The sequence below is a fragment of the Euprymna scolopes genome, chromosome 34, assembly GCF_053919585.1.
Source record: "Euprymna scolopes isolate OS-2025 chromosome 34, ASM5391958v1, whole genome shotgun sequence".
NCBI classification, from domain to species: Eukaryota; Metazoa; Mollusca; class Cephalopoda; order Sepiida; family Sepiolidae; genus Euprymna; species Euprymna scolopes.
In genome coordinates, this window is record NC_136515.1 from 24,873,950 (window position 1) to 24,885,926 (window position 11,977).

At 32.2% G+C, this 11,977-nt stretch overlaps 1 protein-coding gene across 14 annotated transcripts in view; it reads left to right on the forward strand.

Annotated features, from left to right (window-relative positions):
* Nucleotides 1-11,623, forward strand: part of LOC145259136 (uncharacterized) — a 158,975-nt gene extending 147,352 nt beyond the window's left edge. For all 14 annotated transcript variants that reach the window (XM_080116822.1, XM_080116829.1, XM_080116820.1 and 11 more), the window contains 4 exons: nucleotides 5,626-5,791; nucleotides 7,122-7,303; nucleotides 8,660-8,752; nucleotides 11,055-11,623. In XM_080116822.1, coding sequence (XP_079972948.1) covers nucleotides 5,626-5,791; nucleotides 7,122-7,303; nucleotides 8,660-8,752; nucleotides 11,055-11,303 — 690 coding nt within the window. In that variant the 3' untranslated portion in view covers nucleotides 11,304-11,623. The remainder of the gene's footprint in view (nucleotides 1-5,625; nucleotides 5,792-7,121; nucleotides 7,304-8,659; nucleotides 8,753-11,054) is intronic.
* Nucleotides 11,624-11,977: the final 354 nt, after the last annotated feature.

The window sequence follows — 11,977 nt, forward strand, 5'->3', positions numbered from 1 at the left end:
ACACACACACACATACACGCACACACACACACACACATACACACACACACACACACACACAAAAATCTCAAAAACAAAACCTTTTACAGATTATTTTTGGCCCAGTCAATAGGACATCAGAATATACCGACTGCTCTCCTGCAAAGGGTAAAAGTCCCTGAATGAGGCCACCTGTTGATTATGGGTGGTGACCTGTAATGTACTAAGGACAGGATCAGAACATGTCTAGGACATAATCATTATATGGCATTGCAATGCACAACTTTGACCGTTACCAGCTAGACAAGAGGTTGGACAGGCTTGATCCAATCAATCTATTGGATATGTCAAGCATTAATTCAGACAAATCAAACCTAAAAAAATCATCTACGCTTGCCACACATAAAAATCAAACTGATTTAATAAGCGGTAGTTAAAGGGTCAATCAAGCGGAGACCAAGGCAACTGACAAGAGCAATAAAATATAGAAAAACCCATACTTGGGTAGGCATAACTACATATTATGAATGCTTGGAATCCTCCCGACGTTTGAATATACCAGCCATGTAGCCCTGGAAAATCGAGGTGGGTGGTTAGCATGGCTGATGAACCTTTTAATTTTATTATGAACAAAAAGACAACCAAGAGACTGCATATAGAACTTGAGACAGACGGAGATAATGATAATGAAGATAGTCTTTCCACATTTCATCGTGCTGGAGGCTACCTCTGACGTACCACTGACTAGAATATCGCCCTTCCTTATCTTAAAAAAAACATATTAAGCAAAATAACACCCAAAAATGTCAAAAAATTAAGAAAAAGAACAATATTGGTAAAAGTACAAAATAAAAAAAAACTGCTATAACTTTATTACAACTACAAAAACTACACGAAACATGCATCAGATCGTATCCACATCAAACATTTAATCGAAAGGAGTTATAAGAAATGAAGAAATCTCTGTATGCACAACAGAAGAAATCAAAATAGAACTGAAAAGCCAAGGAGTTACAAATGTTAAAAGAATTATAATCAGGAAAGCTGAAGAGCTAATATACATAAACACCAACATATTAACGTTTAACTCTCCTCAAATACTAGAGACAATCAATATAAGTTATGAAAGAACCAAAGTAGAACAGTAACATTCCAAACCCACTACAATGCTATAAATACCAAAAGTTTGGGAATAATAAAAACCAGTGTCAAAGAAATCAAACATGTGGAAATTGCAGTCAAAAAGACCCAATCACAAAGAAAATTGTCCTAATGAGACCAAATGTACAAATTGTCTTCAAAATCGCCTCTCGTTCAAAAATTGCGAAATATACAAATGATAGAAAGAAATCCTGACAATCAAATAAATACCAAAAAAACATAAGCTTCCAAGAAGCCCATAAAGAAGCAACAAATTACAAAAAAAAAAACACATATACAGCAATAACGCAACAAACAAAATACACAGCTACAATGGTCTAAACCACCCTCCAGAAACCCCAAACATAAGAACTAAAAACATACTTGAAGAATTGAAATTATTTTTATCTGAACTAAAACTAAAAATAAATCTTAACAGCCAAATAAAAATCAGAAATGAACAACCCAGCACAAATGGAGAGAAAACAAAGGAAATTGAAAACTCTCTCAACAAAATCGGAGAATCAACCATTAAAAAAACTATACACCCCTAACTCCAAAAACGTGATAGATCCAATTCACTAACAAGGATGAAAGTAAATGTTGAAAGTAAACATACGACACCAGGAAAAATGGAAATAGAATAAGGAAAGAAAACCTGCTTCCAAAACCCATAATAATAAAATAAAAAAAATTATTATGAAATGAAAATAGATTTGAACTAACTGAAACTGTTAGCCAAGAAAGACGGACAAGACAGAATAAATCCAAAAGCCCCAAACCAAAATAAAGATTTTCACTAGAGACACTAACAAGAGATGGAGATTGATATAAATGAAAGAATTTTCATGGATAAAAATAAATATTAAAAAAATCTTAAAAATGAAAAGACATACTAAAATATGAGAACCTCAAGAACAACCCTGAACTAAAACAAATTGATGACAGCAAGCTATAAAAATATATAAAAGAAACAATAATTATAGAACAACGATCAGAAACCTAAACAAAAATTGGAAAATAAAATACTTCAGAGGAATACAAACGGGTTAAAAGCCAACTTGAAGATAGATCACCGGAAACCTTATACAAATGAATAAAAACATTATACAGTGGAATTGCAGAGGCGCAAAACCAAAATATGAAGAAATGAAACCTGTAATAACGAAATACAACCGCAACTATAATTGGCTTACAGGAAACCCTGCTAAAAGAAATGAACAATAACCTCTGAAAGGATACCACATCTACAATCAAACAAATAGATCAGAAAGAGATAATCGACCAATAGATGGCACTTCAATTATGATAAAAAAAAAAAGATACCACATATGAAATTACAACTTTAAACAAACTTTCAAGCAATAGCAATTAAAACTTCACTCCACTGACCAACAACTATTTGTTCAATCTACATTCCACCTGAATACAAACTAAATAAAATTGAAATTGAAGATCTGATAGCATAACTCCCCGCCCCTTTCATTTTAATGGGGAACCTCAATGCCCACAACAAAATGTGATACAAAAATATCAACCAAACTGGGAAAATTATTGAATCACCTGAAATGTGTATACTCAATGACAAAACACACACATGCCCTCACCCAGGCAGAGGAGCAACATTAGGAAAAAAAATGCTAAACTTCTTCGAACAACATCCTACAAAAATTAACCTCCAAAAATCATGAGCAATAGCGTGCTGCATTATTCAAAAAGAAAAAGCAACAAAAGAAGCCTGGCAAAATTATATTTCCAAACTAAACAGCAATACATCAGCCAAAAAAACATGGGAAATAAGAAAAGTAACTGGAGGGAAAAACTTGCAACACCAATAAACCATATTAAAATCAATGATATAACCAAAACCACTATCCACCACCCTATTTCTAATTAAAATCAATGATATAACTAAAACCACTATCCACCACCCTATTTCTAATTAAAATCAATGATATAACTAAAACCACTATCCACCACCCTATTTCTAATTAAAATCAATGATATAACTAAAACCACTATCCACCACCCTATTTCTAATTAAAATCAATGATATAACCAAAACCACTATCCACCACCCTATTTCTAATTAAAATCAATGATATAACTAAAACCACTATCCACCACCCTATTTCTAATTAAAATCAATGATATAACTAAAACCACTATCCACCACCCTATTTCTAATTAAAATCAATGATATAACCAAAACCACTATCCACCACCCTATTTCTAATTAAAATCAATGATATAACTAAAACCACTATCCACCACCCTATTTCTAATTAAAATCAATGATATAACTAAAACCACTATCCACCACCCTATTTCTAATTAAAATCAATGATATAACTAAAACCACTATCCACCACCCTATTTCTAATTAAAATCAATGATATAACTAAAACCACTATCCACCACCCTATTTCTAATTAAAATCAATGATATAACTAAAACCACTATCCACCACCCTATTTCTAATTAAAATCAATGATATAACTAAAACCACTATCCACCACCCTATTTCTAATTAAAATCAATGATATAACTAAAACCACTATCCACCACCCTATTTCTAATTAAAATCAATGATATAACCAAAACCACTATCCACCACCCTATTTCTAATTAAAATCAATGATATAACTAAAACCACTATCCACCACCCTATTTCTAATTAAAATCAATGATATAACTAAAACCACTATCCACCACCCTATTTCTAATTAAAATCAATGATATAACTAAAACCACTATCCACCACCCTATTTCTAATTAAAATCAATGATATAACTAAAACCACTATCAACCACCCTATTTCTAATTAAAATCAATGATATAACCAAAACCACTATCCACCACCCTATTTCTAATTAAAATCAATGATATAACTAAAACCACTATCCACCACCCTATTTCTAATTAAAATCAATGATATAACTAAAACCACTATCCACCACCCTATTTCTAATTAAAATCAATGATATAACTAAAACCACTATCCACCACTCTATTTCTAATTAAAATCAATGATATAGCTAAAACCACTATCCACCACCCTATTTCTAATTAAAATCAATGATATAACTAAAACCACTATCCACCACCCTATTTCTAATTAAAATCAATGATATAACTAAAACCACTATCCACCACCCTATTTCTAATTAAAATCAATGATATAACTAAAACCACTATCCACCACCCTATTTCTAATTAAAATCAATGATATAACTAAAACCACTATCCACCACCCTATTTCTAATTAAAATCAATGATATAACTAAAACCACTATCCACCACTCTATTTCTAATTAAAATCAATGATATAACTAAAACCACTATCCACCACCCTATTTCTAATTAAAATCAATGATATAACTAAAACCGTTAACATAGGATTAGAAAAAACAGTATTCGTTGATAACTTCGTTATAACTTGCTCATCACCAAACATGCCAACAATTGAAAGACAAATACAACATTGTATTTGGCCATTGGATTAATCAAAATGGATTTAAAATATCCAAAAGCAAAACCACCTGTGTCCACTTTTGTAGAAAACAAAAATACCACCCATAACTCAAACTAGATAGACAACTAATACCAGTCGTACAACCATACCAAATTTGTAGGAATCATATTTGGCAATAATCTGAACTTGAAGGAGCACTTTAACAACTAAAAACAAACATTTTAAAATAATATCCAAACTAGACTGGGGAGCAGATCAGGCTACAATGTTCAAAATGTACCATACTAAATATACAGACTCTCTTTCCTGTATCATGGCCCTTGAAGAGGGAAAAACTAAACACCCTTTCATCATAGAAATTATACAGGAATATAATGAAATAATTGAAAATGGTAAAATAATTGTAATAGCCTGGATACCAAACCATGTTGGCATCCCAGGAAATGAAAAAGCAGACAAATTGGTTAACTCATTCCTACCTAATCAAAGCAGAGGAAGCACCAAACTGTACACTCTGCAACAAACAAATAACAATCAAACATTTACTAACAATGTAGAAGACACAAACAAAGAAATATTTTGGAACAGCAAGCATTGAAAAAGTATTCCAAGAAGTGAAGCCTCATCAAATTGTAAAGTACTTAAGAGACAAATTTATTCAAACTCCTGTAAACTAAATAACTTTTTACTTCAGAAAAGCAAACTTTTGGGGAAATTCAAAGCATTTTTCCAAGAAATTGAAAATGTTCTATTTCAATCTTTAGAGTTATTTATAACCCTAGAGATTGAAATCCCATTAAACAAACACGCTCACCCAAATTTATTCATTTATTCCAAACCATTAAAAATAATTTTGTATTGAAAACATTCTGTTTTTTTTTTTTTTTTTTTTTGTTTTTTTTTGTTGTTTTTTTTTTTTGGAAAATTTATTTGTCTCTGTTGGACAAATATTCATTTTGCTTTTATTTAAAAAATTTACGATTTGAATTATTTCTGCCACTGCAAAAACAAAAACAAAATCTTTTCTTCAGGATCGAATGTTGGCTGAAATGCTTCAAGAACAGAAACGATGGATTGTGGCCTACCATGAACACGATTCTCTGCTGGAGGATCAACAAGAAGAAAAATTGAGTGAAGAGGAACGAAAAGCTGCTTGGGAAGAATTTGAAAATGAAAAGAAAGGAATCATTCGAAGAGGTACGTCTTCTATCAGAATAGCTAAATGAATGCAAATATTTGCCTAATTTCTTGCAACATAATTTACTAGAAATATCTGCTTTTACATATTGTGTAATCTTAATAGTAATTCTGATTTGCATATGGCTGTGCAAAAAGATACTTTACTAGTTAACTATACTCGTTTTTGATTGATGGAATTAAAAAATGCCAATGATGGCCAATTTTTCTTCATGGTTATGATGACAGTGTCCTTTTTTTTTTTTTTTTTTTTTTTTAAGAAACTGATTTATTGATTTCATTTCTTTACGGTCATATTTTAAAAAGTAAATTTGTATCAAAATATTAATGTTTATGAATAAATGCAAACGTGTTTCATGTATGCAGCAGTTGAACGTTTATTGTTTTGAAGTTTTGCTTAAAGTAGAAAATTTTTTTAAATAACGAGTTTGTGCAGCCATCAAGCTTCAAAATTATATCCTCGTGTTCATTTTAAGAAATTTAATCTATTCTTTGTGACTTGTTGAAATGAATAGTTTGCAGTATTTTTTTTTTTTTATACGATATTCATTGTTTACATTGAAATTAAAATCTCAAACTTTTAAGTTTGAGATTTTAATTTCAATGTAAACAATGAATATCATAATAAATAATAAATTGGTTGTGTAATAATAATTGCCAGTGTTGTAAAATGGCCGTCCCGCCAAATATGGTGATGGTGTTGCTATACATTACTTGTATTTGTGATGACATTTGTCCGACATGGGTTGAGCTTGCTCCACATTACAATTCAAGGCAGTCCATCCAGGTACGCTGTTGGCTCCTCAACATATTTCAGCTGTTCACAATTCCATCATCGTACACCATAGCTTCCAAATCAGCTTTGATCATTGAGCCACATTTTCAGCCACCATTCTTCTTGCGCCATCATAGTAGCGGCGCTGTTGGTGCTATTGCCTTGTGAAACGTCTCAGTTGGTAGACAATGGAGGCATGCTCAAACAATTGGAATTTACAACATAATGACAATGTGGTACGCGTGCTACGGCATCCATGGTTTTATGCACCTCATCATCTTTCAGTGGGATAAGTGATGAGTAAGTCTGTTGGTCTTTTCTTTCACAAGAATATTGACAATGTTGCATGTTGGAATCTGAGAACTGTACTTTCTTTTGAAATCAAAGCTTTCACAATCCATACATTATCCCTTTGTCTTTATTCTGAAAATGCTTCCAAGTGAAATATTTGAGCTTGGATTCATCACAAGCAGACATCATAGCAATATTACCCATCTTTATTTTCGATATAATCATGACAGTCTATTCGTATATTTTCAATATTGTGTTATTCAGGTCCAATGCCCATGCCGTACCCTGGTATGAACTACGCAATGAATCGGCCGTACATGAACCCGCAAATGAATATGAATATGATGCAGAATATGTACCTCATGCAACAACAGATGCAGAATAATCCTGTAATAAGTCTTCGTAGTCCAGATGTTCATAATATCGTTCAAAGAGTGAGGGCTTTAGTAAGTATTTTTTTTTTTTTTTTACTTTAACTGACAAAAAAATTTGCTAAAAAAAAATTAAACATTTTTACATATGCAGATGATTCATTTCTTGCTGGCAAAGTTCTTACTTCTTAATCAGTTTTCTTTTTATATGTAACACCCTCTCTTATGAAGTTACGTAAGGGCCCCTGATCTTCGAAAACTTGGCTTGTATCGTCTCGTACTTCTGGAAGCCGTCACATTGAATCTGGTATGCTGAAAATGAATAACAAAACTCACGCAGGCAAGGACAACAGACGCTTGAATTCTATTCTACTTCACAAAATATATTACAGATTTTTTTTTTACAAATATATGGTTCGATTCTTAGTAAGTTTTTATAATTCTTAGTAAGTTTTTATAAGTCTCAATCTTCTCTTCGGAGACTTGGGAATCTGCTTAATCTCTGAGCGGTTTAGCATTATATGGGGGGGGGGCCTTAGCCAATCAAATTACACCACGCGGTGCAGATTGCGTGTGTGCAGCTCGACTTAGTCGAGTTTTTGAAATCTGGGGCCAAAATCAACATTCAATTTCCATGACCTCAAAAGGTTACGTGCCATCATTCAAACAGCCATAGTCTGAAAGATCTTGTAGGTCGACAAGTACAGTCGATTATTCTAACAGTCCCTGTCGTCAATTTTGAATAACAAAATATGACTTCCAAACAATAAGCAAATATATCTATTTAGACAATGAAATAAAATATATATTTATATCTATTTTAAGTCTTTGGGATATCTTCCGTTGCCCGGGATCTATTAAAGCTATCTTAGTATACCCGGCTCCCCAATGAAAGGCAATTCACTCCCTCAGGTCGATCACGTTACATATAAAGATCATTTTTAATTGATAATGGCATTACAACGTAAGTTTCGCAAGTTTAATATATTGTTGATTTATCTCCTTTTTTACGATTGTTTTCAAATTGGCATACAAAATGCAAAATTTTTATTTTCTTATTTAAAAATAAAACTGTGATCAATTTTAGTGATTTTTGGAATATACTTTTTTGTACATCGTATAGATTTTTCTTTTTTAATAAACGGAGAATTCTGGACAAGAGCCAAAAATTTATTTTTCACTTTACAAAATAAATTGTTTGTTACATTTATTTATTATATAATTCAAGTGTTTTTATTATTGATGTTTTTTTTTGGGGGGGGGGGTTGTATTCTACATCAGTTGTCACCGTATAAAAGTTGTTTATTAATTGTTAACATCTTGTTGAATTTTTCCTTTCGATTCAGAAATCACTTATTTTTCAGTCGGTTTTGTTTTTAATTTCTTAGTTTTTAACATTTCTTGAATCATAAGTTTTCTTCTCTTGCACAGTACCCCAATCTGCCTCCTGATCAATTCCAAATGAAGGTTCATGAAGTGATGCGAGCTCAAATCAATCAACAAATCGACATGCAACAGAGACAGGTAAGCAATCATTTCTATTAAACTCTCAACCAATTAATCAGCCTTATTGGCCACTTTGCCAATCAATTGCTTTTTTCTTTCCTATTAAATTTAAACCAATGCAAAGTGACTCTTCGGCATCTGTTAAGAGTATGGCTGTTATTATGCCTTTGTTTTCCACATGCTACCTCTATTTGCCAATCATAAAAAGCTATGTCAGCAGTACGCTATGCCCATAGAAAATTGGAAATACGGTGTAAACGGTGCATGTCCCTCCGGCAAACACAAAAGGAAGTTAACTTGTCTTCGTTTACAATATAATTAATATTAATACTATTTATCACAACAAAATTTGTTGATAAATTGGTATTAGAAAACTTATTGGCCAATTTGCTTATCGGTGCAAACAAAACAGTTTTATAAGCTGTAAAATACATTATCTTCAACATCAAAAGAATAACGTGTTTCGCAAAAAGCAAGAAGATGCTTTTGTAGTAAATCTCCAAACCATACCCAACATTGACACAGCAAACAGTACCGATGAAAATATTTCAAATTCTTCAACTGATACATTGGATGAACAGAACTACACACACACACACACATATGCTAGCAGGTTGCTCAGTGTTGCCCAATCATAAAATACACTTAAATATAATAGTTTGATTCATCCAGATTTCATATTTATTATAGAGGCAATACTTTATTGATTATTATATTGCACCCAATTCACTAGTAGTGAATTCAAATGTAAAACAAAATGACTTGAATTTATACCAAAACATTTAGCGTTCCAACTCTAATTGTTACTGTGCAGCTATTTTTACCAGATAAAAAAAAAACAAATGAAATTGGTTCTACAGGTCTAAATCTTCACCATTAGAGTAAATACTGAAAACTGATACATAAAACATTTCCTAACATTTTATGTGGATATATGAAATAATTTTATGTGGATATATGAAATGATTTTATGTGGATATATGAAATAATTTTATGTGGATATATGAAATAATTTTATGTGGATATATGAAATAATTTTATGTGGATATATGAAATAATTTTATGTGGATATATGAAATGATTTTATGTGGATATATGAAATAATTTTATGTGGATATATGAAATAATTTTATGTGGATATATGAAATAATTTTATGTGGATATATGAAATAATTTTATGTGGATATATGAAATAATTTTTAAATTGTTTTTGTTTGAGCTGGGGATTGGGCATCCTACTGGACCCACTATTTCAGATTCTCCAACCAAGAGATTTTAAAATTCTAACTGTCCCTTTAAGTGCAATTGTTGGTATCTCTCTTGCACTTGGTTCATCAGATATATTTGCCAAATAGGTTAGGAATTTCTTTTTTTTTTTTTTTTTTTTTTTTCTTCTCCTCCCAAGAGTCCGGTTGTTTTTATAATTAATGGAGATAAATGTCATAAGAGTTTAGAATTTTGTTACCTTTTCCCAACATCATTGGAGACACTAATTTCTAAGGTTGCTACGTTCTCATTCTTGTCCCATAATTTAGCAGTGTAATACTTGTGCACACAGGATGCATGTGGTGCTATTAATTCTCTTCAGAACATGACCATTCTTACTGGAAAAGTAAAGAAAACAAAGCATTTTTGACATAAAAAAAAAAAAGAAAACATAACTAGTTGGCAGCCAAACATGCAACTTGTCTTATGAAGAAATCTTACCAACTGCCCGCTTCTCTTGTGGAGAGGAAAAAACACTAATCAAAAAAAGAACAAGAGTCGTCTGTTCTCAAATTCGCAGTTGTTTTGACCCTTGACCTTTCTGATGTACATGTCATTCATGCTGTCGTTTCAAAGTAAATAAAAAGTTGATTAATGCAAATAAATTTCTCTTAGATAGTTACCTCGTACTGAGGGCAAAGTTAGCTACAAAGTCAACTTCAAATGTAGAGGAATCCAGATCTGTAGAAAAGAATACCTTGTGCAAGTGCAGGAGAGATTGACAAAATTTCAAATTGAAAGCATGATTCATTTTTTTTGCTTTTTACTTAGACTCAACTTAATTTTACTGAAAAATCTTTGGTCAAAACTTGTGTAAATTGATCAAGTGTTTTTTAAGCAAAATCTCTGTAGTCAAATTGAGGTGTGGCCAGTTCACTTGTCATAAAATTTGATTTTCTTAGGTTAAAAAATCTATTTAATTCATGTGATTTTTGGAATATGACATCTTTGTTCTGTGATGAGTACATACATCAAAGATTTTTTTTTTTTTTTCTAAAGATCCGGCCCCTTTTTTATTTTTATTTTCCTAAGCTAACTTTTCTTTTTCTACCAGGTTCAAGAACAGTTAAAGAGAGAGATGGCCAGAAATCATCAGATGAAAGCCCAACTTGCTCGTCAGTTTGACCATCTACAAACACAGCAACAAAGGATGATGGGACCCTCAATGGCTCACGGTCCGGCTAATATGATGGGTGCAGCAGGAGGCTCAATCGGAGGTTCTGGTGTACCCATGCCCAATTCAGCTGCTTCCAGCCAATTAATGGGCCTTCTCCAACACGGCGGGATGCCAGGAACACAGTAGGAAACATAGTCAATCAGTGGATTGAAGAATTACCAGTCACAGCGACAAAATCTTCTCCAAAATCATACTGAGAAAATAATGGAACCCATTTTTTTTTTAATCAAATTTTCAAATCCGTTTCATATGAACATCACCATTATTACCCCCCCCCCTATTAATCTTTTCTCAGTTTTTAGAGGACAGTCGAGAGTCCCTGCCTCTTGTCCTTCATTTCTTTATCTTTTCTCCACCCCATATTGTCTGTCGTCAAAATTTTTTTTTTTTTTTTTTTTTTTTTGGAGAGGTTCTAGTATCTAAGCGACTTATCATCAACCCTAACCTATCATAACCCACAACACAGATGAGAGGCACAACATGTCTGCCATTATTAATTATTTGCCTGTGTTATCAATAATCAACCACTTGTATTGCAAGCAAAAGGGAAAGCCTACTGTGTCTTTTGTTAGCCGTTGTGTAGATCCGTCATCCTATGTTGACAATCGGTAGCATTACATTAGCATCATCAACACATTGAAAATGCAAAACTGGACAACATAAAGCACTTTATTTTATCAATAAATTTTGAGTAAAATCTCATTGAACTTCCTTTTAAAATTTAAGGAAATGTTTGGGGGTTTTTTTGTTTTTTTTTTTAACCATCCCTATCCCACCCCACCCCTCATTTTTTTTTTTCT